At 37.5% G+C, this 27976-nt stretch overlaps 2 protein-coding genes and 1 non-coding gene across 4 annotated transcripts; 2 read left to right on the top strand and 1 right to left on the bottom strand.

The window, feature by feature from the left end:
• Positions 1–165: 165 nt before the first annotated feature.
• LOC134744527 (kinesin-like protein KIF15-B) lies at positions 166–20537 on the bottom strand. Of its 2 annotated transcripts, XM_063678332.1 has the most exons (15): positions 20303–20537; positions 19967–20215; positions 19466–19720; positions 18383–18511; positions 17539–17655; positions 13268–13418; positions 11943–12132; positions 11297–11445; positions 10340–10478; positions 8924–9068; positions 7421–7519; positions 6374–6409; positions 5170–5254; positions 1934–4358; positions 166–957 (listed from the first exon to the last, which is right to left on the bottom strand). In XM_063678332.1, exons 1-15 carry the CDS (start codon positions 20336–20338, stop codon positions 816–818), a joined length of 4347 nt encoding a protein of 1448 aa, XP_063534402.1. In that variant the 5' UTR covers positions 20339–20537; the 3' UTR covers positions 166–815. The 2 variants fall into 2 exon arrangements, with proteins under 2 accessions (XP_063534402.1, XP_063534401.1); XM_063678331.1 differs by having other exon boundaries at positions 19967–20537.
• Positions 20538–20584: 47 nt separating this feature from the next.
• On the top strand, positions 20585–27535 carry LOC134744608 (uncharacterized). Its single transcript, XM_063678475.1, has 8 exons — positions 20585–20714; positions 20861–20902; positions 20996–21040; positions 22283–22351; positions 23162–23481; positions 24750–24837; positions 25868–26218; positions 27031–27535. The coding sequence occupies exons 1-8, from the start codon at positions 20636–20638 to the stop codon at positions 27513–27515; spliced, it is 1479 nt and encodes a 492-aa protein (XP_063534545.1). The 5' UTR covers positions 20585–20635; the 3' UTR covers positions 27516–27535.
• LOC134745063 (U1 spliceosomal RNA) lies at positions 26481–26642 on the top strand. The gene has a single exon (XR_010128131.1). It is a non-coding gene; the product is annotated as a U1 spliceosomal RNA (small nuclear RNA).
• Positions 27536–27976: the final 441 nt, after the last annotated feature.

Below are 27976 nucleotides of genomic sequence, written 5' to 3'. Positions count from 1 at the left end.
AATTGGAATACCACCATTATTTATTATTTCCGCGCGTAAATAGACCAGTAAAGGTACGTATTACCAGCCTCGTATTATTCGTCTATATCTACTTGGCCGGCAATCTCTAATTTCCCTGTAATACTATCAAATACGTTGCGTTCGGAGAAAAAAAAAGAACAAAAACAAAATATAATAAACTTTATTAATAGCTTGAATAATGCAATTAACTTCGCAGATTTTTCATAAGTCTACCTAAATTTTAAACAATTAAAAATACCAACTAGCTTATTGTTTAGTGCCGATTTAGTTAGTTATCTACGGCATCATACGTGATTTTGATTTAGCTGTCATACAATATAATCATAATATAATTAATATTTATCTTTCCACTGATGAGCCAAAATAGTGCATAATATGGAGTCTTGCAAGTTGGCGCTTCGCGCCTCCTTTGTCGCGGGCCGTAAGACCGACAAAAAACGGAGCGAAGGCGTGAACAATTTGCGAAATCGACGCCACACTCGTGTTCGCGTCTTCGCGCCGCGATTCGCACATGAACGTGGAGGGCCCTTTTTAATATTTAAGCGCCGGAGGGTCTGCCAGTTTTACCACTCGGTGGTGGTAAATTTGATATCGACATTTCACGTCAAGAAGGTGCCGGGGCCGCCCCTCACATTTCACGCTCACTTCCGAGAGTTCGGCATAAATAAAAGGGCCCTAAATAAAAAAAACTTAAGATCGACACTTCGCGTCAAATAGTTAACGTAAGTTAGTGTAATATTTAATGTTACAGTTTATGCACGTCCCCTATCGGTGTTAGTATGGTGGTGGCGTCATCAGTTCAGCCGCCGCCTTGTCCGGGGGCGGTGGTAGCTGGGGCGCGGCACCCGCACGCGCTCCGTGCTGTCCCCGGAGGGCGGGGACTCCTCCAGCGGCTCGGCGCGCGGCGTGAACAGCTTGCGGCGGCTGCGGGTCACACTGAAATAAAAACACGTCAATGAATACTTGGTTAATATCACGGTGTTGTCCCGGATTTTTCGTGATTCCACAATTAGCTCCATGCATGAATTTATTTTTATTTTTGGATTCATAATTTATATCGTTGGAACACCGGAAATGATAAAAATACTTTTGTAAACCTTAACATTATTTTATTAAAAAATATTTAAAATGTTGAAAATTTTTGAGCGGTTGAAACGCTCATAATTTTTGGCGCGAATTCGACAGAGCGTGATGACGTCACACGTTGGGCGGCCCAACTGACGTTTGCTACTAAAGATACTAATCTGTCGAACGCGTGACGTCACGTGGCGTTTCGAGCGTTTCGCTCACTAGCTTTTCGCGGGCAAATTTTTGTACTTTTTATTTATAATTTTAAGTAATTAAATGGTAATTTAAAAACGGAAATGCATTTGTAACATGATACAACGGTAACAAACATCCGAATAAAACATATTTCGTTCAAATATAAACTTCATGCATGAGGCTAATTCCCGTAGAAATCAGCAAAATATCCCAAATATTGACACAGGCGATATACCCGGTTGTTTGGTCACACATGTAGTAAGAAGCCCTGTCTCTACGAAAGCATCTAACCTACCGTCCAGATCCAAATTTGGACAACGATAAACTCTTTCATTTGGACGGGTCCGGATTCTTTTTAATTGCGAAGGCGTCACCAAAAAGCGATTCACAAATATACAAAGTACAGTTAATTTCTTTTAGAATAAATAAATAGTGGCGATTCTATATTATTATGTTCTATCATTGTATCTACCCGTGTTCTGAGAAAAATAACAGAAAAAAGAACGACAAAAGTAAGGATGACGACATTTATCAAATACTTCAACATCTTTAACGCAAAAAAATCTCATAAATCACCTCACACTTACTTCTGTGCTCTTTCTAATCCTTAAAAATACTAAGTACAGAATATAATTATATAACAACTAACCTCTTAGACGGACAACTCTGAACTCCCATCAGCGGCGGCTGATTCTCCCTCTCACTCTTCTCCGGCGACGGCATATCTTTCACCTCCTTCACCGGCGCCGGCACTCCCATTGTCACATCCGAAAACTCCGTCTGCAAGTTCACTATATCCTTTAACTTAACTTCATCCTCATCCGGTTCATCTACTTTATTCCTTCGTCTCAAGCGTAGAGATTTCTTAGCAGTCCTTGGAGCGCATTTCTCTGTGTGATCAATTGTTTCATCGTTGTCTGTTTTACTGGTGTTTTGGGTTTTGTGGCGGAGATTGTATTTAACCTTGGTTTCAGGTTCTTTGGGTTTTTCTTGTTTAATTTCATGATTATTGTTGTCACTGACATCTTTAATTGTTTCCTTATTTTTTTTGGCAGTTCTTTGATTATTGTTGTCATTAACATCATCTTCAACAGTTCCCTTGTTATTATCATTTTTCTTAGCTGTCATTTCCTGGTTTTCATTCGCTTTATCCGAGATTTCTACGATTTTATTAATTTGATTTACATTCATAATATCTAAAGATTTATCAAAAATTAGAAGATCAAATTCAGTTGCTCTTGGCACTGTTATATCTTTGTAAATATTCTCAAAAGCATCAATAGTATTATTATCTGCTGCTATTGTTTGATTTGAAGCGGTAATGTCGTTTAGTGAAGTGATTTCGTGTGGTAGTTCATCAGATTTGGGTTCATTTTCAACATTTTCTGTGTTAGTTTTCTGGTTTTCAATTGTTACTTCCTTGTTTACGTTCGCTTTTTTTGATATTTCTTCGATTTTATTAGTCTGATTTACATTTGTAGTATCTAAAGATTTTTCGGAAACAAGAAGATCAAATTTAGTTGCTCTTGGCATTGTTATTTCTTTGTAAATATTCTCAAAAACATCAATAGTATTATCATCTGTTGCTAATATTTGATTTGAAGCGGTAATGTCGTTTAGTGAAGTGATTTCGAGTAGAAGTCCTTCAGATTTGGGTACATTTTCGGTTTCTTGTTCAATATTTTCTGGGTTAGTTTCCTTTTGTTTAACTTCGGTTAAAATTTCATGCTTTACATCCGTGTCAGTAGTATTCTCAATAAATTTAATTTCATCTGCAGGCGACCGGGCATCTATATCCTTTTCATTCGTGCTTTTATCTTCTTTATTAGCGGCAGCATCATGAATTTTACTTTCATTGCCAAGTTCTGTTGTAACAGCATCTTCATTAATTTCTGATTCAATTACATTTTGATCATCTTTTTCCATGATTTCTGATTTAATTTCTATTTCAACCAAATCCTTCACAGTTTCCGATTTTGAAACTTTTTCTTTGTTATGCAGGGAAATTGCTTCAATTGATTTTCGTACCTCCTCGACATTGTTCAGTACGTCTTTAATTGGGCACGGTGAGTCGACATCTTCAAACGGATCTATGGAATCATGCATTTTCTTTAATATTTTATTTTTATACAAAGGAGGTAGTTCGGTGGTTACTGTGATACTCTCGCGCATAATTTTGTTGATAGTACTAGGTTTGTAGTTTTCTGGAATTTCATCCTGGACTATGGATGGAGACCTTAAAACATCCTGTTTTTTTATCAAATCTTTTACCTTGGATATTTGATTTGGGGTCAGTGGTTCGTCGTCAAAATAAGGCTTCTTAACTTTCTTTTCTGGACTCATACTTATAGATTTCTTGGCAGTTCCATCATCAAAATATTTGAATGCCGATTTGTCGTTCATTTGCATTTCTAACAGTTCAAATTGTGTAAGGGAGCTGTTATTCGACGCTGTGCTAATTGCAAACTTTTTAATTTTATCGATTTGAGTTTCAATAGTCTTACTTGGTTTTGCTACATCACCATTTATATTAACATCTTTCAGATCATCGTCATCTCGTAAAGAAACACTTATATCGGCAATGTGTCCCGAGTCAACTGAATCTTGTTTCTCATTTAAACTTACACTAGAATTTCTAACGAAATAAGTATATCTAGCACTGTGTTTTTCGACTTTTGAATTATCTTTTGTATCTTCAGCTTTTTTCACTTCAGCCTTTTTTACTGTAGCAGGGCAATCCATGGATTGGTTATACGTATCGTTAGACGCATCATATGTTTCATCATCTTCAGTTATAGTAGTATTCCGAACTGAATCTGATTCTTCTTTCTTACTAACGTCATACGTAGGGTCTGCCACACTTTCGTCTTTGAGCGTGTCGTGTGGTCTGTCTAAGTCAAAGGTAGTGTTTCTGGTGTTATTGAGTATGCTTTGACGCAAGAGTCTTGAACGGTTGATATCTTCTTTTTTGAAAGTAGGTTCGAGACTGTCGTTGCAAAGATCGTCCTCTTCGTCGCTGTCGTCTTCACTGTCAGTCAGCTGTATCGCGTCGTCTTGGTCATCGGAACATTTCTCTGTAAAGAAACACTAACATTTAAACTGCGTATTTCGAAATATCAAAAACCTGTAGGAAAGTTTACTTATTATTTTATCCTCCTAAGGCCCAAGGTCCTACCTATAGGACTTCTTCAGTTTAATGAAATTTAAATCATATTCAATTCCAACAGAGTTGCATTTACTTTGTATCATTCAATTTTCGAACAAATCAAAACCAACTATTCCCTGTAGGTTCAAATTACAGTGGCAAACTTTTGATTTTAATTTGTCTGGCTGGGCCTTAGGAGGCTATATATTTTCTATGAAATTGCGTGTGCGACAGTGATGTATGGTGCGGTGGCAGTTGGAACGTTGAATAATGCGGCATCATGCATGTAACTTAATTAACTCATAAAACGGTACAGCGTTTGATTTTTTTGCACAAATTTTTGTAGATAAATGTTTGTGTAACTTCTCAATATTAACTAAGCTCTGTATGATGGAGTCGTCACCTATTAGCTGTGCCTAAAACGCGCACTATGTCTCATGGCAAATCACCACTTGTCCGCGCTCTACAATATATCAACGCGCTCCTCGCATCAGCACCGGAATGTGATGTATTTGCAAGTAGTTGGATGGATCTGTGTAAAGAATGTATGAAGTACTGTGAGGCGATGGATAAGCGTGAAATTATCTGTTTTGTATTCGTTTTTTTCTTATATTTGTTCTGTTGTCCTTTCTAGACTGTATCATGTACCTAGTTTGTATAAATACTTTATATTATAAATTTCTCAGTGTATTAGTGCGCTGTAATGCTGTGTAATTTTTTTGAATCAAACAAGTACAAACCGTCTCTCTCTTCGATGCAGGTCCTCAGATGTAACATCTCTTCCTCCATCCGCGCCCGCGTTAGCCGCTCTGCGTTTAATTCCTCCTGCAGAACAACAGACTAGTAAGTAAGCCTCCTAGGCCCACTTGCACCATTCCACTAACCCGGGGTTAACCGGTTAAACCTGGAGCTACCATGGTTACAAGTACAATTTTACACTTGGTAAACGGTCTAACCGCTTAACCCCGGGTTAGTAGGATGGTGAAAGCGAGCTAACTTAGTACAGACTTCGCAACAGGAGTGTAGCGGTGTCACAAACAACACACGTCAAATGATTATGGGTCAAATTCAAAACATGTTACGGTATTTCCTTTGGACATACCCAAAAGCTAAGGGGTATAAAGGCTAATTTTCTTATTTAACCCTTATCCATGAAAGCGTACTATTTTTATTTGGATAAGTATGATAAAATCATTACCTACATACATGCCCACAAGCCGTTAACTACTGTTCACAGGAGAAGGAGAGAAAACATTGACCCAAAACACACAAGTTTGGGGTCATCCATTTATTACATCACACGTTTAGGGGGAGGGAGGGGTTCAAGAAGGTGTGACATGTTGTGACAAACTTTGTGACGTCTCTTTAACTTATCTAAATCACTGTACAGTTAAATTTCAAATTTTTGGAGCGATAATCTTAATCATTTTTATTCATTTAATTTTCTATCCTAATCAGTTGATGGTTATAAAATTACTAATATTTCTTTTGTCAGAACTATTTTGATATAAGTAATATTAATAACACCTACTTAATTAGATTTTCCGATTTCGTTGAAAAAATGTCACATCAGGAGCGGTTTGCCAATTGTGACCAAGTGTGACAAGGAGGGGTCATAAAACCTAGAAATTCGTGTGACGTAATTAATGGATGACCACTTTTCTCTCCTATGCCTAATAATTTTTCGCACTTTGTTCTGGTGAATTCGGTGCAGACGTGCAGACGTTCGGTGCAGGGTTATCTTACTTTTTAGTATTTGTTGTTGTAGCGGCAACAGAAATACATCAACTGTGAAAATTTCAACTGTCTGGCTATCACGGTTCATGAGATACAGCCTGGTGACAGACAGACGGACAGCGGAGTTTTAGTAATAGGGTCCCGTTTTTACCCTTTGGGTATGGAACCCTAAAAATGAAGTGCAAAACATATTAAGAAGACATTTACCTCCAATATCGCAATTTTATTCATAAGCTGCATGACCTGAAATTAAGAATTTCTGATGTTATTTAAGAATGTTGTTAAGGATGGTATTTCACCTATACAGTTTTTTGGTTCAATGTGTATTGCGTCTCACATTTTGCTTGAGAGAGTGAGACGCAATGACATTTGACAAATAAATTGGACAGGTGGAATTACCACCCTAAAGGGGCCCACTGATTATCAGTCCGCCGGTCGATATCAGCTTGTCAGTTAGAACAAAAATTTTGACAGTTCTGAACAATTGACAGGCCGATATCGTCCGACGGACTGGTAATCAGTGGGCCCCTTAAGATTTACTACCTTTAAAAATACATAACAGTACTTAGGTTGTTACTTACCTACTATTGCAGCTAAACAAAGCAAAATGAAGGATTTTCACAAAAATGGCAGCATTGTAAATAATCTTACAGTACATATGGTGGTACTTTTCCGCACTAGTGCGTAAATTAGCACATTTCGTAACTATGTCAAAAATTTAAACTGCCATTTATGTACTGTAAAACGTTGTACGATACACGTGCGAATAGGTAATTCGCAACTCGTGTCGATTTAAAACACTCCCTTCGGTCGTGTTTTAAATTATAGCCACTCGTTTCGAATTTCCTCTTTTTCGCACTTGTATCGTAAATAACTATTACAGTATATATGTAGCTACTTTACCGCACTAGTGCGATAATTGGCACATTACGTGACAATGTAGAAAATTTAAAGGGCCACATGTGCGAACAGGTAATTCGCAACTCGTGTCGATTTAAAACACTCCCCTCAGTCGTGTTTTAATTAATCACCACTCGTTGCTGAGCACATATTTCGGCGCTGCCCGCTTCAGTCCTGTCCTGGCCCCGCTGAGGACCTGGATGCCCTCACACCCGACGTGGTTACCTGGCTTAACAACCTCTAAGCTGTACTCTTATTGCCTAATCATGCATGCCATACGATTAAATAAATAACCACTCGTTGCGAATTTCCTATTTTTCGCACTTGTATCGTAATGTACTATTAAGTTGTTACCTTATTTTTTAAAGCTCGTGAAGGCGTCCCATTTTCCACGACTACGGGCTTAGCCGGCTCATTAAGTCTGCCCTCATATTCCTCGCGCAACTCCGCCATCTGTTTATATACAAATACATTAAGGACGAGTTGCACCAGCCACAATTAACAGACTGATCAACCACACCAACGAGTGTGAACGCGAAAGCGAACGCAGCCGACGCGCGTCTACACAACTTTGACACCCACCCGCTATCTTCAGTCACCCGTGAACATGATGCATGTAACTGCGTCGAAATATATATCGGGAGCTCATAAATAATACAAAAGGTAATCACGGTCTATATCCCGGTCAATATAAGTCTAGCGAAACTAACCGTGAATCATTCAAAACTCTAAGACTGATCAACTTCACGCAGTAGAGATCTATGACATTTCCCATAAAATAAAATTTTGCGAACGCTTTACCGGTGACAGACGGTTTGGTACAACCGACCCCTAATACATAATATCGTTTCAGAATTAGACGTAATTATTTTTCCTTGGAAAACGTTGCTCACCGCATTTAAAAATTTGTATGAAATCGGTTTTTCGCACCTATTTTTTACAATAATCAAAAAATCTAAAAAAAGTCAAACGTAGGGGCATAGCTATGGTTGATATACACATCAAATTATGTAAACATACTTTCCATATATAATGACAATATCCAGAGATGAAAATGTCCCCATTTTCGTAATCCCCTACGTTTGTATGGGGAACCTTTTTTTAGATTTTTGCTCATATTTCGAACATCTGTAGGAATAGCATTATAATTACTTCGACAAATCTACAAAAGATTATACATTACATTTTCTACAAATTAGGTCATATATTAATATTTACTCTACGATCAATACTTTAGGAGCTACAGGGTGTTTAAGTTAACAAAGACGGTTTTTAAAACGTCGGTTTTTAATAGACGATTTAAGAAAACGTCGGTTTTTCGTAGTTTTTCATCATGACTCTAATTTTTCGTTTAGAATAAGCAAGCTTAGTCACCTACTATAAAAAAAAACGGCCAAGTGCGAGTCTGACTCGCGCACCGAGGGTTCCGTACTTTTTAGTATTTGTCGTTTGTTGTTATAGCGGCAACAGAAATACATCATCTGTGAAAATTTCAACTATCTAGCTATCACGGTTCATGAGACAGACTGGTGACAGACAGGCAGCGGAGTCTTAGTAGTAGGGTTTTTACCCTTTGGGTACGGAACCCTAAAAACCGGCCAAGGTCATGTCGGGCCATGCTCAGTGTGGGATTCCGTAGTTATCCATTCATCAAAATAGAAAAACTCAAAAACGGCTAAATCAGGTTCGCTATAGTTTTCCATGAAAGTCTTTACTAAGGTGTACTTTCACGAATTTTTCCATATTTTTTGGACCCATGGTAAGTAGCCCATAGCCTATGGACGCCTGTAACTACAGGAGTGTTACATGCGCGTTACCGACCCTTTAAAAATGGTTAGATGATAACTAAATTCTCACCTCAGCCTCATGTCGCTCCTCGAGACTCCGAATCTGTGACTTGTAGTACTGCTCAATGATATCACGGGCTTCTGCTACTAGCTCTTCAACCGCGACAGAGTTGCTTTGTATATCCTCATTTAACTTCCGGTTTGATGATTCGGCTCTGGAAAAAATCGATAATTATTTTTTTTTCAAATTATTGGACTTTACCCGTGATTTCGTCCGGAAATATAAAAAGTTACAAAAATACCACACCGTTAGCGTTACACTCTTGGGCATCGAAACTACAATAATTTTAATAGTAGAAGTGTTCGTTTCTTACTATACGTTGCCTATATGTATCTATATGTACGTTGGGCGAAAATTAATGATTTCGGATAATAACAATAAAACCAAAGAGAATTAAGTATACATAGAATGCTCACTCCATACATCAGTTTTGTTACCAAAAAGACTATTATTTTCGTATTCGACATCTAGCGTCAAGTAGCGGAATTATCAGTACCGCTACTCGACAATAGATGTCGCGACGAACGGAAAGTCTAATGCTCAACGATTTTCAGCTATTATAACCGGATAAACGGGAACTATTTTCAATTCCTTCTGCTTATAATATTAGCAAAGATAGATATAACTCCGTAATAGATGGATACAGTCTAAGGAAAAAACGTGCCTCGAAAATCAAGAAAATTTGATTCTCGTTCAGAGGGCGCTACTAGTTTTGGCCTACAGTCGTATAGATGGCGTTGACGGTTTCGTTTGTTATTTAACAATTTTAACGCTTATCAGTGAAAGAACATCGGTCAAAATCATAAAAATAATTAATGCAAATAAAAAAAATCATTTATCTATATTTAAATACATTCTATCGTATTTTTATAAATCTTCATTTTTAGTTTTAAAGTGTGTCGACAGATGGCAGTGAATTTACTGGGGTTACAAAATTTACTATGACAGTACCGCTCTAGTATAAGTTACTCTATGATATTAGTCGTAAATTGTTGAGCAATACACTTATCGTCAGTCGCGACACAAGTGACATCTAGTGTCGAGTAGCAGTACCAATAATTCTGCTACTCGACGCTAGAATGTCGACTACAAAAATAAGTCTTTTTGGTAACAAAACTGATATATGAAGGGTACACGGAAAGAACATGTCTAGTTACTTTTTACGGAAAATGAGATTTTCATCTCAAAATGTAGAGCTCTTAATGAACTATTAGTTACATCTTTTGCTACCACTGTATAATATATGCAACACAACTTTTTTTTTAGTTAAAAAAAACCTGGTCACGGAATTACCATACATTTTGACATGGTTCCAAATTTTAAAACTGCGATTACTCAAAATGTTACTAAAGTGACTAGACATGTTCTTTCCGTGAACCCTTCATATAGAGTGAGCACTACTTAATTCTCTTTGATAAAACTTACTGCACTAGTTCATAATGTAATCTCTCGTTTTCTGCTCGTAGTCTGATCACCTCGGCGCTGCTCGCGATCGTAGTTTCTTGAATCGAAGAACAAGTGTTCTCTAATGTCGAGATTGATTCCGCTATCGTGTGGTTCACCTCTGAAATATTGTTTTAGTTATTACCATAATGAATTAAGCCTCGTTCACATTTGTCTAACGTGTCGTGTTCAGCGTGCATCAGACAAATGTTAACCAAAGATAGATATAACTCCGTAATAGATGGATACAGTCTAAGGAAAGAACGTGCCTCGAAAATCACGAAAATTTGATTCTCAATCAGGCGGTCTAGCATAAGTTGCGTTCTCGCGCGCGAGTCCATACTTGAAGTCGTGCTAGATGTATGGAGTCGCGCGCGAGAACGCAACTTATGCTAGACCGCCAGATGTCGCTACTACCTTTGGCCTACTGTCGTATAGATAGCGTTGACGGTTTCGTTTGTTATTTATAATTTTAACGCATATCAGTGAAAGAACATGGGTAAAAATCATATAAAAATAATTAATGCAAATAAAAAAATCATTTATCTATATTTAAATACATTTTAACGTATTTTTATAAATCTTCATTTTTAGTTTTAAAGTATGTCGATAGATGGCAGTGAATTTACAGTGGTTACAAAATTTACTATGACAGTACCGCTCTATCTTATTATATCCTCTTTGTGTTAACGCAATCATATTAAATGTATGAAACCGATATGCGTCACGACACAACACAACACGACAGACAAATGTGAACCGGGTTTAAGCTTTTCCCAAAAATGTCGCCGCGAGATAGACTACCCGTCCCTCTTTAATTAATACAATTTGAAAAACGGATAGTCTATCTCGAGGCGACATACTGTCGCGCCAATCATGTGCTAGGCCTACTGTGTTAAAAAAGTTTCGTTTGTAGACAGTTTAGAATTATCAACTTACGTATGTCCCTAGCGACGGCAGCCAACTGTAGCACGTGTCGGGTTTCATGCGCGTATTCTGGCGCCGGGTTTAGCGTCACGACCATGCTCACCGCCTCGCCGCGGGTTCCGGAGAGACCCGTGCCTAGGAGACGGGTCAGCTTCGATTCCCTGAAATAGATTTATTGAACAAGTGACACCCTTGAATAAAAAAGAAACCAACTACACAATACAGTATGCCATTATGTTATGGTCTCGATCAGCAGTTTCACATCTCCAAATGTATCAGTTCAATCACTTCTAGTGAAATTTCGTTTTTATATGGAATTATTTTGTCGATTCACTTTTTTGTATTTTTTAAAAGGCAATAACAAACTAGTACTAATGAAATAAAACTATGAAAACGGATTATATCGCGTATATTGAATTTATAATACATCCCGACGTTTCGAACTCTTTACAGCGTTCGTGGTCAACGGGTGACTGAGGAAAAATTACATAGTGCAAAAATACCCACATACTAAAATAATGAACAATCATAGACTACAAACTTTAAGGCTGGTTGTACACGCAAAATCGGTTCATAAGGCTAGTTATACACAACAATTATTTTAAGTAAAGATATATATATATACGCGATCAAAAACGAACTAACTAGTACTAGTTACCTGTAAGGAACCAAGTCCTGCTTGGTCGTCTGCTTCTTTCTAAGCTTGTGTAAGCATCTCTCCAGCACGTGCAAGGAAGAGTTGATGGCGCGCGACTCCTGCATGCGCGCGCCGGTGTTGCGCGTGCGGCGCGCGCGCTCGCTGCCGGCCAGGTCGCACAGCCGCACGTGCGACAACACCACGCCGGATTCTGGACATTCGAAACAATAACAGGCAGTGTCACAAAAGGAATGATCAGCATTTGCTGTGGTACACAAATATTGTAAACCATAGTGACTTATACACACTAGGCTTTAAATTTTTTTAACAAGTTTTCACAGATAATTATGTTCCAAAGTGTAAACACATCTATGCCATGTTTTAATGTTTTGATGTTTATTTGGGCACAAACGGTACATGTTTCTTATAACTAGTGTCTATACATAATTCATAAACCGGGACAGTTGCCACCAATTAATAGCTCATTAAAGAAAATCAAGTAAACTAATAATAATAATATGTCTGTTAGTGTTTATTAAAGCGTTTGGACCATTATCCAAAATGATCGCCGGATTCATTGTAAATTAACTTCCAAGTTCTAGAAGGCGAACTTAGGCCAGGATTACACTTGTAAGTTTTACTTACGTAGGTAGGGACACAGCTTTACTACAGAATGAGATATGAATATCGTTATCTCATTCTAGCAAATAGCTGTGTCCCTACTTACGTAAGTAAAACTTACAAGTGTAATCCTGGCATTAAGACTCCTGGAAGTTGAGGGATTAGTAATACGGCCACCCCATTTATTATTTATTTATTTAAATAAAAGTAAACAAAATTTACCCTCAAATGGCTCCTTAAGCCGGTCGAGGGAAGTTGAAAACATTACATGATCAAATAATGTAGGTTAAAGTCAGATCGTTCAGTGACAGATCCAAGTGGTGTTGTATTTGGTTGGTTAAACAATAAATGTTATAACTACCCGAAAATGTACAAATTGTTTACTTGTTGTTTTTTTTTTTTGTTTAATTGTTTTATTTGTTTGTTGCTTTGTTTTTAGGGAAAAATGTGGACTGAACGAAGATGTAGTGACAAAAATTGAGAAAGGTATGTTGAGATATGTTGAACGCGAGTTGATAGAGAGGTAGAAACGGGAGTTGGAAGGGGCAGACCTCGGCGGACTTTCTCTGATCAGACGGGGAAATCCTGAAGAAAGGCCAGGTCAAGAGCACCCTAAACCGGCGAGCGTGTATGAGGAATGTTATGAAAGTGAAGGAAGCGAAAGAGGTATGTCAGGATCGTAGCAAGTGGAAATCCGTGGTCCTGCCTAATAATATCGTCATTACCTGTCTCGGTGAGCATGGTTATGGTGAATATGCAGTGGCTCCGGGAGCTCTGCGCGTGGACGCCCGTGGCGTGGACTTGCAGGTTATGTTTTCCAGCGACCATCACATCGTAAGCTTCTTGGCCTGTGCGGACGAAGGCCTGAGTTGCTCCCTGTATAGAAAATAATTGATATATTCGCTGTCATCGGGAACACCTTGGTGGCTCAGTTGGCAGAGCGAGTTTGAGTCTCGCCCGAGACAGTGAATTTTTCCACTTTTGTTTTGTTTCTCAGCAAAATTGATACAGAAATAGAAAATTGAGCAGAGATTTTCTGGATCTCAACACCAAAAGTCGGGTATATTTTTTAAGAAGTCTTTTGTGAAAGGAACATTCTGCAAATAAAACGAAATTTTAAGACGTAGGATTTTTTTGCAAATAGAGCATTTACCTGACAGGGCTTTTTGTGTTAGGGATGTAAAGCAAAATCTCAAAAAATATCTCCTTGTGGTCATAGAATGTCTGCTCGAGAAGCCATTTTTGTAGTTTAGATTTAAAAAGTGAAGCACTTTGTGCTGTTATAATTTCCGGCGGTAGATGATTGTACACCTTACGGCCCATGACGTGGGTGAGTTTCTTGGACTTGGCTAGTCTATGCAGCTCGAGTCGCAGCAGTAGTCGAGTATCAATACTAGGGCTCCCGGTATCCGTGTTACACGCCGAAACGAATACCCGTGTTCTTAAGCCCGGCGGTACTAAGAACCCGGTTTACACGGAACCGCCGGGATTCGAAAACGTTTTGAAGGAACGTTCCCAAGAAACGTATCTCAGACACGTATCTCCGTTTACACGGGTACTTAAGACCGTTCCGAACGGGTCTGAATACTCCGAACCAGTTTGAGCCAATGTACAATGGTAACAAGGTCCACTTTCCACTATTATTATGTTGACTTCAGATGAATTCGTTTGTCTACGATTTTTAAAGTAAAACTTTTATTCTATCGCCCCAATTTATTAAGTTAACATTAAAACCGCGATTTTAATATCGTCATTCGAATTAATTTCCGAATTTTTTTTAGTTAAATGCCTACAATCCGAAAAAAGTTTCAATTGCATCGTGGTTTCATAAAACCGCACAATTACTTTTTTTTTAATTGTTTTTAACCGTATTGATAAAACATAGGTACTGAGCCATCTTCCTATGTTTAATAGTAGGTATATATAATTTTTATTTTAAACTATTTATATCATTTAATAAAACCGATTGCTTCTAAGCTAATTACATAAATTTGATATCGATCATAGTTTTTTTATATAATTACATTATGGTATTGTATTTTTTCATTAATAATAGGTGTGCAGACAGAATACAATATTCATTAAAAATAACGGTTTAATTATTTCGTGGTTATTTTTATCTCAGGTGTATTACTGTTTTGCGAAAACAACAAACCTGCCAACGGCGCAAAAAAAGTTAGGTACACAAAAGCGGGATTATCGAGTAATCATGCTCAAATGAAAAGCAGAATTTTACCCAAGAACCATAAAAACCCATACTACCTTGGATAACTTGCGATAATAATATAAACAATATCAGCTACGCCGACGATATGGTGCTGCTGAGTGCCTCTCCCTGTGGGCTCACTAAGCTGATAGGTGTCTGTGAGCGGTACGCTAGTAGTCACGGTTTAAAATATAATGTCAGAAAGAGCGAATGTATGGTCTTTAAGGTTAGAAACAAATGCCCATCCGATATCCCACCTATCAAATTAAGCGGCGAGGTACTCGCTGTAGTGTCACAATTTAAATATCTCGGGCATATCGTGACATCTGACCTTAAAGACGATACGGACATTGAACGAGAGCGAAGAGCATTGTCTATTAGAGCTAATATGATCGCCCGTAGGTTCGCTAAATGCTCTAATCAAGTCAAGGTCACTCTTTTCAGGGCTTACTGCACTTCCCTATATACTAGCGGCCTATGGGCGAACTACACAGTGGCACGGTACAATTCTCTTCGTGTACAGTTCAATAACGCTTTCAGGGTGCTGATGGGGCTGCCGCGATACTGCAGTGCATCAGGGATGTTTGCCGAGGCGCGGGTGGACTGTTTCCACACGACTATGCGCAAGCGATGTACATCCCTGGTGCGCCGGATCCGCGCTAGTACCAACAGCATTCTGAAAATGATATCTGACCGTTTAGACTGTGCATATCTCAACCGCTGTTGTAGTATACACCTGAACCGGGATGTACAATACCTACACTGACACCTGAAAACTTGTAAGAAGTATGAAGTGACATTTTATCAAATTTTAAAATTTTAATTTTAATTTAATTCTAATTAATGATAATACCTATTATACATTTTTAAATTTTAATTTTTAAACATATTTTAGTGACATTGATATTAATTTTATTGAATTTTGTTTTTATTGTATTTTGTTTGATTTAATTTCACTTCTTTTCAATTTTTTATTAATTAATTTATTATTAAGTTTATTGACATTCGTTATATAGTGTATAATACTAACCATATATTTAAGCTTTATGTGTACTAACAACAATGATCTCAGTTGGTCTATGAATAAAATTAAATTAAATTAAAATTAAATATTGCTAATTACATTAAGATAGATCTTTAAATTGGTAATCATTCATAATTCACTTTGGTCACTTTCTCACTAGCGTTCAGGTAATAAACTTAAATGGTCCATCCATCCATTGTTTTCCAATATCCTTTTGTTTGTCATCGTCGAAAACATGTAGGTTCCCAAACTATTATCACAAGTGTCACCGCGAATTATAAGCTTTATGTCGTTGTAATAAGGTCAAAACATCTGCACAAGAAAATGTTTTCCATTGTTTTGTAGCCGCGCCGCACTAAAAAGCGTTTTATTATGGTAAGAGGTACCTAGAGCAAAAACAATTAGAATTTATTGAGAAGGTGCAATTTTATCGAGTTGATTTAAAATGTTTATTAATAACTAGCGACCCGCCCCGGCTTCGCATGGAGAGTCAAGAATAATAAAATACATTCTGTAACAAGTATTCACATCGGAAGCCCAATAATACTAAGACTTCCATCCACCTGTCTGTCACCACTCACTAGGCTGTATCTCATGAACCGTGATAGCTAGACAGTTAAAATTTTTACACATGTATTTCTGTTGCCGCTATAACAACTAAAATTTAAAATTAAATTTTGTACGGAACCTTCGGTGGGCGAGTCCGACTCGCACTTGTCCGGTTTTTTTTTAGAAGTTAATAATGGGTTAATTATTCTTAAAATATAGACAGACAGCCATCGCGCACTTTTTCGTAGACTTTTTTCCACCATACATTGTTTCGTTATATCTCAAATAGATTGGACAGCGTTTCCGATTAAGCTCCTGGCCAGCGTGATTTTTTCTAACTTCATTAGCAAACATCGTCATATTTTTACCAATTTAAACAAAACCTTAACAAAATATACACATAAACATTCCCAAAGAAAAACTTCATTCATAGGTGAGGTCTGGTTATCGCGAACATACAGACAGACATACGGACGCGGCGGGGGACTTTGTTTTATAAGGTGTACCTACACTACATTATATGACAAGAAATATAATTTCATATCATGTTCTCAAATTAAACTAAAAATAAAGAAGCAAGTTAAAAATTTATTTTTTTATAAATACTTACCTAATGCCAATTTCGAACATTAGTTTGACTTCCTGCCTACATACTGAACTCGATGGTTCTAATTTTTTTTTTAATAGGTACTAGCAGGTTTTTATTTTATTTTATTGCTAACCCGCAACGTAAAAAAAAGTAGCTATTTAAAGTGCTATATAAAATACTACTTTAATAAGAAGCGTGAATACTCGTAATACCTATTGCAAGCAAAAACTACCTGCTCAAGAAAGGGTTTTCTAAACCGTTTATTAAATTTCGACTCTATGACCCCACGGAATAAGGTTAAATATGACAGAAACTCGTCATGAATCTTTTGTCTATTCATTTGTAGCTGGCGTTCGTTCCTTCGCTACTATCGTCAAGGACGTGTCCGGAGCCATGGATAAATAAGATACGTATCTTCGAATACCCGTTTATCCGTGTACACGGGTCTTAACTAAACGTTTCTTAATTAAACGTGCGGAACGGGCCAGAAAACCGTTTACGTATTATTCGGAGACGGGTATTCGAAACGTGTAAACGAAACACGGATTCGACCGCGAGCCCTAATCAATACTTATATTGTATTCCTGCACATGCCTATAAGAACATGCACTTCTTTGTTTAAACTCACCTTAACATAAACATTGCCAGAGGGATCTTCCCGAATACGCAGTTTAGACGCCGCAGTACGATCGGTCGTCACCAGCAAGTCGTATATGGCCTCATTGTAGATCTCTACAAATGAAACCTGAAAAAAAACCAACTCATATAATACTGATTATCCGATTATACTAACTACTTTTACGTTTTTTTTTTTCTCATCATTATTCATTACTTTTAAGATATGAGGCAAACGAGCAGACGAATCGCCTGATGGTAAGCGATTACCGCTGCCCATGGACACCTGCAACACCAGAGGGGTTGTAAGTGCGTTTGAAGGTCGTATCCGTCTGGAAATATCGTAGGGAGACGGAGACAGATCATTCCATAGTTTAGTTAAGACCCTTATTCCATAGTTTAAGACCAGTCTTCTCCGAGACCACGGGGACAACGCCGTCCTCGAAACGTCGGAGTCGAAGCTTGATTTTACGCTATTAAGTCCCGTTTTAGTCAATAATAATGAACTCATACAACTCAGCAATTCTACTCTTCACACGAGAATATTTATGATAACAAAATAAGCTGCAGGCAATCGACGCACGAAATTAAGTCGGCTGCGATGCCTCGTGTAAGACCGAGCTTCGCGCATCAATTGTTTCACGTATCGGCTCATTATGTAAGTTTTTTTATGCGTTAATAATCGATGAGGAGCGTCATTTGGAACTTCCTTTGTCGTAGAAAAAAAGTGCCATGCCTAAACTCTTCCTAAATTTCGTACTCGCGGAGAAATCGAGGTAACCAGGCGTGATCGCACTTTAAAAGGGGTGTTCCTGAAATCTTATCTTTCTCGTAAATGCATTGCATTAAATACTCACCCAAACATAATGCTTAGTTCTCTTGCTGAGGTCAACAGTGCTTCTACTCATGTCGCTGGCGAGTCTCGAACTCATGCGCCGGTATTTCTCGCGTAGTGGCGCTGACAATTGCCTTAGGTTACGAACCCACTGTAACCAAAAAATAATAAATTTATCAAAAATATTAATATCCCTACTGGTTACGTCGTAAATTTCCACGACACGGCGTCGCATTGAGCCACAACACGACGTCATAATGTATCACGACGTCGTACATTGTTACGCCACGACGTCGCAACGTTACACGACACGACTTCATATAGTGTAATTGTGTTTTGGCTTCTAGAAACCACAGTAGGGCCTCAATAATCCGAATTCGAAAAAAAAGCAGTGGCACTCCGGGAGTGCCGACAGAAGTGAACAGAATTGAAAACTTGAACAATTACGTTTGTTTTTTTTTGAATTGTCAGAAAATACTTTTAAATGAAGTGTTTAAAAAAAAAGTGTTTTTTAGTGGTAAATGCGACTATAAAATCGAAAGTGCTAATCCCAGTTACAGAGGTTTGTTTTGTCTCACTAAAGGAGGTAATTCAGTGTTAAAGTGTCGGGACCGCACCATGGGTTATTCCCACTAGTTACTACCAAGTTGCTGAGAAAAAAAATCCAACTAGTTACCACTAAGCCGAGTTGGTGGTAACTACTGGTGGTAATTATTTTTACCAGTTAAAAAATCCAGTAGTTACTAGGGAGTGCTCCTGGAACTGGTTTTCTATACAAATACAGCACCGGAACTGGGAATTCCCGGTTCTCGCCACAAAACAGTACCGGGAGCATTCCCTAGTAGTTACCCAGTGGTAAAAACATCGTGGTAACTAGTAACTACTTTATAAATATGTAAGTTAGATCAGAGGGTACTGCCATAATAGAAGACCATTATTGTTATGCCTGATTAGAAATAAATGAGTATTTAGATCACTTCCCGCTTCCCGCAAGCGACTAAAACTACTAGTGTGTGTAACCATAGTGATCTAAATATTGTGAAATATGTCTCACGATAGTTTTATTTCGAATAAATGAGTAGGTAATGGAAAAGTATAAAACTACCTGTAGTTCATACTCCTGCTCTGCTAAAGAAAGCTTGTTAGCTCTGCTCTCCCCCGGCCGATACAGCGGCATCTGCGCAGCCTCCACAACCTTGAATACATACTCTAGTGACCGTGGCACCAACCCTGGGGCCTTCACGGTACCCATGAGTGTGTAAGTCTTTCCGGAACCTGATGCTCCATATGTGAGGAGGGTGAAACTTTGCCCGTCTGGGAGCTTGCGGAGATTGCCTTTTACTACATGCTCGAAAATTTCCTATAAAAACAATAATGTATGATAATTATCATGTCAACAAATAAAATAAAAAATTAAATTATATCATCATCAGAGGTATGTATTCTCCTGTTGGGCACATACCATGTTAGATTTTTTAAAATATTAACAAACATATTAGCCTACACCACATAACATATTAGTTCCATGGCCACAGCTAGTGCAACCTAGCAGAAACATCGGAAACAAGGCTGCTTAAAGAAAAAAAAAACAAAGAAAAATACTGACGTTCTGATTAGCATCCGGTCCAAATATATGTGAGAAACTGTACATTTTGCACACATTGTGCTGCGTGCGGCGGCCGTGACCCGCGGTCGCCGTATCAACCGAGGTGATGAGGCACTTGTCTGACCGGACCTCGTACAAACTGCTAGGCACATTGGACGGCTTCAGCCTCAAGTACACTTGCACCAATTCCGGAACCTCCTCCTCTAACGAATCATCCTCTTCAAACAACTCCAACAAATTCGTACCTTTCTGAGGACGAGGACGCATAAAAGGATTCAAAATTAAAGGAGGCTGAGGCTCAATAAACGATGGTATATCGCGCTCACGGTTACTCACATCACTCGGACGATCAATTGTACTACTGTATTCCATTTTTATTTCAAAATAACATCGCGAGTAAAATGAACAAATTTTTTTCGCTTCGATGTTCGTTTTGCTTTTGTCAATGTCAAATCAAACGGCTGAAATTTTAAACTTTACTGTCTTCTATGTTGGCTACATTGTTATTGCCGTTTCGTTTAAAACGCCTTTACACTACCAGACAAACACGACCAGACCAGAGGCGTTGACTCGCGTTTGATGTTTCGGGGATTTGTAGCGCTTTTGGAGCCACCTTCACTCGATTACAAGCGCCATTTTTGGCGAAAAAGTCACATTTCATATGAAAATATGGCTGAAGATGCTCCATACATCGTATATGTTGCTAAATCAGAAGCTAATGATAGTGCTTTAGAGCACGATATTGCGGGTAAGTTGTTTTGTTTACATTGGATTGGAAATTCTTTTATCAGTTTATCACATTTTAATCAGTGATTGTATTCTTGCAATAAGAAAGGAGAGTTTGTTTTATCATTACTTTGTTGTGGTAAGTTTTAGTTATTTCGTTTGTTTTAGATGATGCAGAAGTATACGCCGATGAAGAATATCTTGACTTTTGTAAGTTTTACTTGGTTTCACATTGCCGTTTTAGTGTTATTTTATTAACCAGTGTTAAGAGCTAATTAATTCTTGGAACAAATTGTATTTTAGCACAAGAAGATGGAAATGATTCTGATGATCCAGCAGAATTACTCGGTAAGTAAAGTTTAACAATTTGCTATTACACTATGTTACAACACAACCCCCCTAGCCTCTAGGCATCTGGCCAGAAATTTTGTCGTTTTTAGGGTTCCATACCCAAAGGGTAAAAACGGGACCCTATTGATAAGACTCCGCTGTCCGTCTGTCTGTCTGTCACCAGGCTGTATCTCATGAACCGTAATAGACAGTTGAAATTTTCACAGATGATGTATTTCTGTTGCCGCTATAACAACAAATACTAAAAAGTACGGAACCCTCGGTGGGCGAGTCCGACTCGCACTTGGCCGGTTTTTAAAAATTTTATGTTAAAAAATCTACCGACTTCTTTTGGTCTGAAATTTCTCAAAAGATTAGCAAATATATGTGTGCATTGTTTTGCCGAAATGGGACAGTTAAAGAAGCTGTGGCTATCGGACCAGGAACTAACTTGTTTGTTGTTTGTGACTATAGATATATATATATTTATTATTTAATACGTAGTTATTCTATATATTTGAAAGAAAGAAAAGACATTTATTGTAAAGACCTTCTACAAACAGCGCCACCTCAGTTACAAAAAAGAACTTACTCACTAAACACTTAAAGCTAGGTACAATGGTAGTTATAGAAAAAGGAGTAAGGTAAGGGTTAATGAATAACAACAAATTTTGGCGCCGCTATATATTTGTTATACTGTTACTTCTAATTTTTATCTTATTTTATTTACACCCTCTTTTATAATTGTATTGACTTTCCTCTAGTCTATTGTACTCAGTGCTATATTTGTCTACCATATTCATTATCCTATAATATTTATAAGTTCGCCTTTGTGCCTATCCTGTGCCATATTTGTGGTTTGTACAATTAAGAGTATATACATACATACATTTTTATTCCTGAAAAGTTACACTATAACACCATCATACAAAAAACCGGCCAACTGCGAGTCAGACTCGCGCACCCAGGGGTTCCGTACTTTTTAGTATTTGTTGTTATAGCAACAACAGAAATACATCATCTGTGAAAATTTCAACTGTCTAGCTATCATGGATCATGAGATATAGCTTGGTGACAGACAGACAGACGGACAGCGGAGTCTTAGTAATAGGGTCCCGTTTTTACCCTTTGGTTACGGAACCCTAAAAATCAATATTGTGGTGTATTACACACCCAAATAATAATTGTAATAACTTTACAACGATTTTACTAAATCAATTCCTTATATGTTATGAATGTAAAGTAAATTAAATTTTTCAGACGATGTGGATATGTTGGATGATCCCGGACCCTCAATTTCAATCAAGCAGGAGGGTGGTGTGAGCTCAAGTAAGAATTAGATCCCCATTCATATGAGGTATTTCATTTATAAGAAAAATTTAGTAATTATCTTATCTTATGGTTTTCGGGGGCCCTTGTTGATAAACTTAGATCCATAGGGATCTTTTGTGCAGTTACTCCCTAGAAAAGATCCGTCAACGACTCAAAGTTTTTTCCTCCTCTAGTAATTAATTATTGTTTCATTTTATGGTTTGACGGTACATAATTTATAGCAAAACCAAATATTTACCTTGTATTTGTTCACAATTTCATCAATATTTAACTCCTTTTTAGGGTTCTGTACCCAAAGGGCAAAAACGGGACCCTATTACTAAGACTCCGCAGTCAGTCTGTCTGTCCGTCTGTCACCAGGCTGTATCTCATGAACCGTGATAGCTAGACAGTTGAAAATTTCACAGACGATGTATTTCTGTTGCTGCTTTAACAACAAATACTAAATACAGAATAAAATAAATATTTTTTTAAGTGGGGCTCCCATACAACAAACGTGATTTTTTTTGCCGTTTTTGCGTAATGGTACAAAACCCTTAGTGCGTGAGTCCGACTCGCACTGTGAGCACTTATTTTTAAAATGCAATCATTGTATATAGGTCAGCAAAGAAAACTAAAATTAAATTTTAAGTGTAAAATGAATGACTTACTACATATTTACTAAAAAGAAAAGGTTACCAAAGAAAATTTAAAAAAAATTCATGAATAAAATCTATATTCAACTTCAAGGTCTTTCTTTGGCTGGTAAATTTTGACATAAGTAATAAGCCTCTAACACACTAGGATCTAACCCTGTTCACGTTACAGCTTTACAGCTAACCACATTCCGATGGACTCACCAAGCAACCCTCCACCTCATTGAATCTTACCAATCCTTCGAAACCTCCTTAGTAAGCGGGGAGATGAGTATCAGTCAAGCCTGGGACCAGGTTGCCAAGAACCTACAAACCCAGGGTCATGCAATCACACCGCAGCAGTGTAAAAACAAGTTCGGAAGTCTGAAACAGATTTATGAAAAGATGAAGGAGCAGGAAATTAACTCTGGTGTCTCGGTGAAGAGATGGATGTACATGGATCTGATGGAGCCAATTATGATGGAGATGGAGAAATATAGATCATATTCAAATGTAAGTTTTTGACAACCCTTTAAGAATTTCAGAAGACATTTTTTACAGAGTAGTTCAACAATATTTAGGTTTTTTACGGTTTGGTTTGTCAACTATTCACTCTTGAAAGTTAATATCAGCAAAAAATACCTAGTACCAAGTTTACAGCTATAAAAAGAGTAATTATGGAAGGTAAAGGTACCAGTACCATCTATATACCATCCATAAGAGTAATGTTTATTTATGAAGAAAGATACAGCAGCGATAAACGAGTACTACTAACCCCATCTATTGACGATTTTTCGTAAACTACAGTAACTAAACAACATTCTAGTAATCATAGCTTTCAACGTGTTTGAAATAGTTTTAGTAATAATACAAAAAATATAATATCTAAACACAAAAGCTAATAGTAATAATTATAGAAAGAAGGAAATTGAATAAGGGGCACTACTAGTGCCCTCTGTTGGTGAGCGGCAGTAGCAAACTATCTCTGGTAAATATGAATACTTTTTATGCTAATGTGATATCATATCATCATTTTGTTATTAAATACTAATCTCTGCCTGCAACTTTGTCTGTATAGTTGTCGTTAAACTAGACATAAGGATAGACTTGACAATGGTATTCTTCGAAAAATCCCCATTAAAGAATTCATAACTACTAACGCCATCTAGTGTTAAACTTCTGGTAAAAAGCTTAGGATGGTATTCTTCTTGGTCCAATGTGTATTTTGCATCTCACATTTTGCTTAAGAAGAGTGAGACGCAATGCACATTGGACTAATAAATTGGACTGGTGAAATACCACCCTTAGTTTGATTTACATATTTTATTTTTCGGACAAAACAACGGAAAGGACCTTCGGTTAAGGCAATAATATAGCACACACCTAAAAAACTGTTTTGGGTGAGTGATAAATTGTTTTACATACCATATAATGTATGTAGTATCTCATAGGGTCAAAATATTTAGCTGAAAATGAAGATTTATAACGGGATTTTTTTTATAGGTTACATAGCGACAGTGGCCAATCATCTTTACAGTTATTTTTAGTTTTCCTGTTTTCTTTAGTAAAACTTCTGTAGGCGCGACTAGAGGGTAATTCAGATTCTTTTCTGACGGAAGTAACGCTCAGTAGTGACACACGCACAATAGGACACACTTCAAAGTGCCAACATAGCGATAAACGTCATCGTCAAAGAAGTTTTACTTAAATCGCGCGTAAAGATTACACGCACACACTTTTTTTTTATATTAACTAATAATTTTCGTACTATAATATTACAGGATGTATGGGACTCACCGAAATGCAAGGATATTAATCAACTTAATATTAACACGGATAATCAAGAGCAAAAAAAGGCAGATGGTAAACGTAAGTTAAAGACCCTTAATCTCTCTTAATCTTTATGCAAAATCTGCAAAAATTTGGATACAAATCCAGTGACCAAACAGAAATTTCAATTCTTAAATTTTATTTAACAATATTTGTACATTTTGTGCCTAAAAATCAAAAGGACCATTGATTCTTATGGCAGACAAAAAATATCTTCATATTTACATACATTTTCGATGCCAATTTTTTCACATGATGAAGGAAAGTAAATATACTATTATGTGCCCTAATAATAGTATATTTACTTTCCTGCTTCCTTATATAGCCTGCTATTATATAGAATAATAATAAAAAATATATCTTATACTGAGTGTAAGTAGCCCTGTTTCAGTATCTTGAAGTTTAAAATAGTTCTATTCAACAACAAAACATGTTATTATTAATTTATTATTCACTACGACGGGACTATCGCGTAAAATATGTTTTAAATTTACCTCCGACGTTTCGAGAACGGCGTTGTCCCCGTGGTCTCGGAGAAAACTTCTCCTGGCTACTGGCTTCTCCACGGGGACAATGCCGTCCTCGAAACGTCGGAGGTAAATTTAAAACTTATTTTACGCGATTAAGTCCCGTCGTTGTGAATAATGAGCTAAAAACATGTTATATCTTGCTATAAACAAAGATAGATATAACTCCGTAATAGATGTTTACAGTCTAAGGAAAAAACGTGCCTCGAAAATCAACAAAATTTGATTCTCGTTCAGAGGGCGCCACTAGTTTTGGCTCACTGTCGTATAGATGGCGTTGACTGTTTCGTTTGTTATTTAACAATTTTAACGCATATCAGTGAAAGAACATGGGTCAAAATCATAAAAAGAATTAATGCATATAAAAAAATCATTTATCTATATTTAAATACATTTTATCGTATTTTTATAAATCTTAATTTTTAGTTTTAAAGTGTGTCGACAGATGGCAGTGAATTTACTGGGGTTACAAAATTTACTATGACAGTACCGCTCTAGTATAAGTTACTCAATGCTATAAATAAATACTTTGTTACTTTCAGAAACCGCACAAAACATATACAAATGGGAAAACCCAGACATCCTCTCCCTAATAGACCTGTACCGCAAATACCAAGGAGCGCTCGACTCCGGGTCCATATCACAAAAAGTTCTCTTTAGACTCGTTCAGAAAGACATGCAGAAAAAGGGTTTCAATGTTACCGCCACACAATGCATGGTTAAGTTTCATTCACTAAAGAAAACCTATAAAAGCGTAAAAGAGTATAATCAGGTGAATAGGTTGATACCAAGGAGATGGAGGTACTACGATTTGATAGATTTGATAATACATGGGACGCCTGACACGTCTAACTATGATTCTTTGGAGATGTCGGAAACATTGGCGGAAATTAGTAAGTTTATTATGTTATTTCATTTTATTGGATAAAACTGAATAGTTTAATTATAACTTTTTAAGTATATATTTTAATGTAAAAGCATATCCTTACAATGCTTCGATAAACTAAACTTATTTTTAGCAAAAAAATCCTTTACTGCACGCAGTAAGCAAAATTTGCCGCTAGATGTCGCTGTGCTCGTCCAGTGGAAATCGTACATCGCGGTGTTAAGATTTTTCTCGCTATAACGACCCTCGCGCCCTAACATTGTTAACTCATACTTACCTGGCGTAGGGGACACCGTGATCGAGAAGGCGGTTCCCCCAGGGCGAGATCCTTCCATTGCACTGCGGTTGGGTTGACCCTTGCGATTATCCCTAATGTGGATAACTCGGACGCGTTATTTTTGGTAGTGGGGACTGCGTACGCGCTGTCCCCCCCTTAAAATTTGATATTACAGTCATGCTAATTCAGACAATTCAGTCAGTCTCGCTCGGTACACAAAGTACCGAGGGTGACTCGAGTAACATGACAAAAAACAATTACGCACTACATGTGTACTTATATGCAACCTGTGTTAATCTTTTCGATGCCGTGTCAAACACAACAACTGTTACTAAGACGCCACGACACCGAAGTGTCAAAACTGAAATTGAACTTTATCCACATGCACGTAGGTCTATGACGGATTAATCAGTCGTTTGCGTTGGACCCGCGGTTCGGATAAATCCGTCGTTGGCGTCGAAAAGGTTTAAGTTATGATTAAATTTATTTCTTTCTAAGGCTGCGTTTTGTTGTTTTATATAGTTATACTGTTTTGCTTTCAGAATCTGAAGAAGCTATGCCTTCCCATATCTTTAAATGGAGTCGAAGATCCATAGAGATACTAGTCAGCGCATATCGGGAATACCGACCGCCTCTACACGACACCAAAGCTACTCGGCAGAAAGTTTGGCAAATCGTTGTTCAGAAACTTCGCAAAGGAGGTTACAATGTTTCCATTGCTCAATGCAGGAGTAAGATATCAGGGATGCTAAAACTGTATAGGAAAAATAAGTCTGGAGCAGGAGGCAGGGCGTGGAACACGCGCGGTGGATGGTATTCCAAGCTTATAGAGTCTCTAGTAGAGAAACCTAAAATTTTACAAAGAGACGCTTCTAAAAGACTGTCTGAGACGCCTCGAATGCCGAAAAATGTATTAGAACAGCTGATTATTTGCGAAGAGAACAGGGAAAGGCGACATCTTGAAAATATGGAGCAGAGGCAACAGTTGATAGATATAATGGGACAATTGTTAGAAAGGCTGTGTTGACTAACTAAAATGCTTGTTAAATGGAGTGAATTATACACTTTTACGTACTTCTATTGTTTTATTATTGTACAACTACCAGTAAACACCTACGCCACTATATTTTTGTTAAATGTATTAGTTTCATGGTTCAAACTTCATGAATACTCGCCAAAACTGGCAGGCAACAAAGCAATCGTTTAATTTATCGTTTATTTCTGTGCCAATTTGTTATCCACACCACAGCGCAACTTTTATTTGGCATAACATAATTAATAAAGGTACGCATCACTCGGTATGATGTGGGTATGATTAAAGTTGATCCATTTGACCAGGAACTAACGTTTTAAGTAATTAGTCATAATGTCAAGCACTGAAACTTAGTTCCAACATTTGTCGTTAGATGGCGCTGCGGAGGTGCGGTGGAAATCGTACATCGCGGTGTTAGGATTTTTCTCGCTATAACGACCCTCGCGCCCTAACGT

This window comes from Cydia strobilella, chromosome 10, assembly GCF_947568885.1.
Source record: "Cydia strobilella chromosome 10, ilCydStro3.1, whole genome shotgun sequence".
In the NCBI taxonomy this organism is placed as follows: Eukaryota; Metazoa; Arthropoda; class Insecta; order Lepidoptera; family Tortricidae; genus Cydia; species Cydia strobilella.
This window is presented reverse-complemented; position numbering and strand designations above follow the sequence as displayed.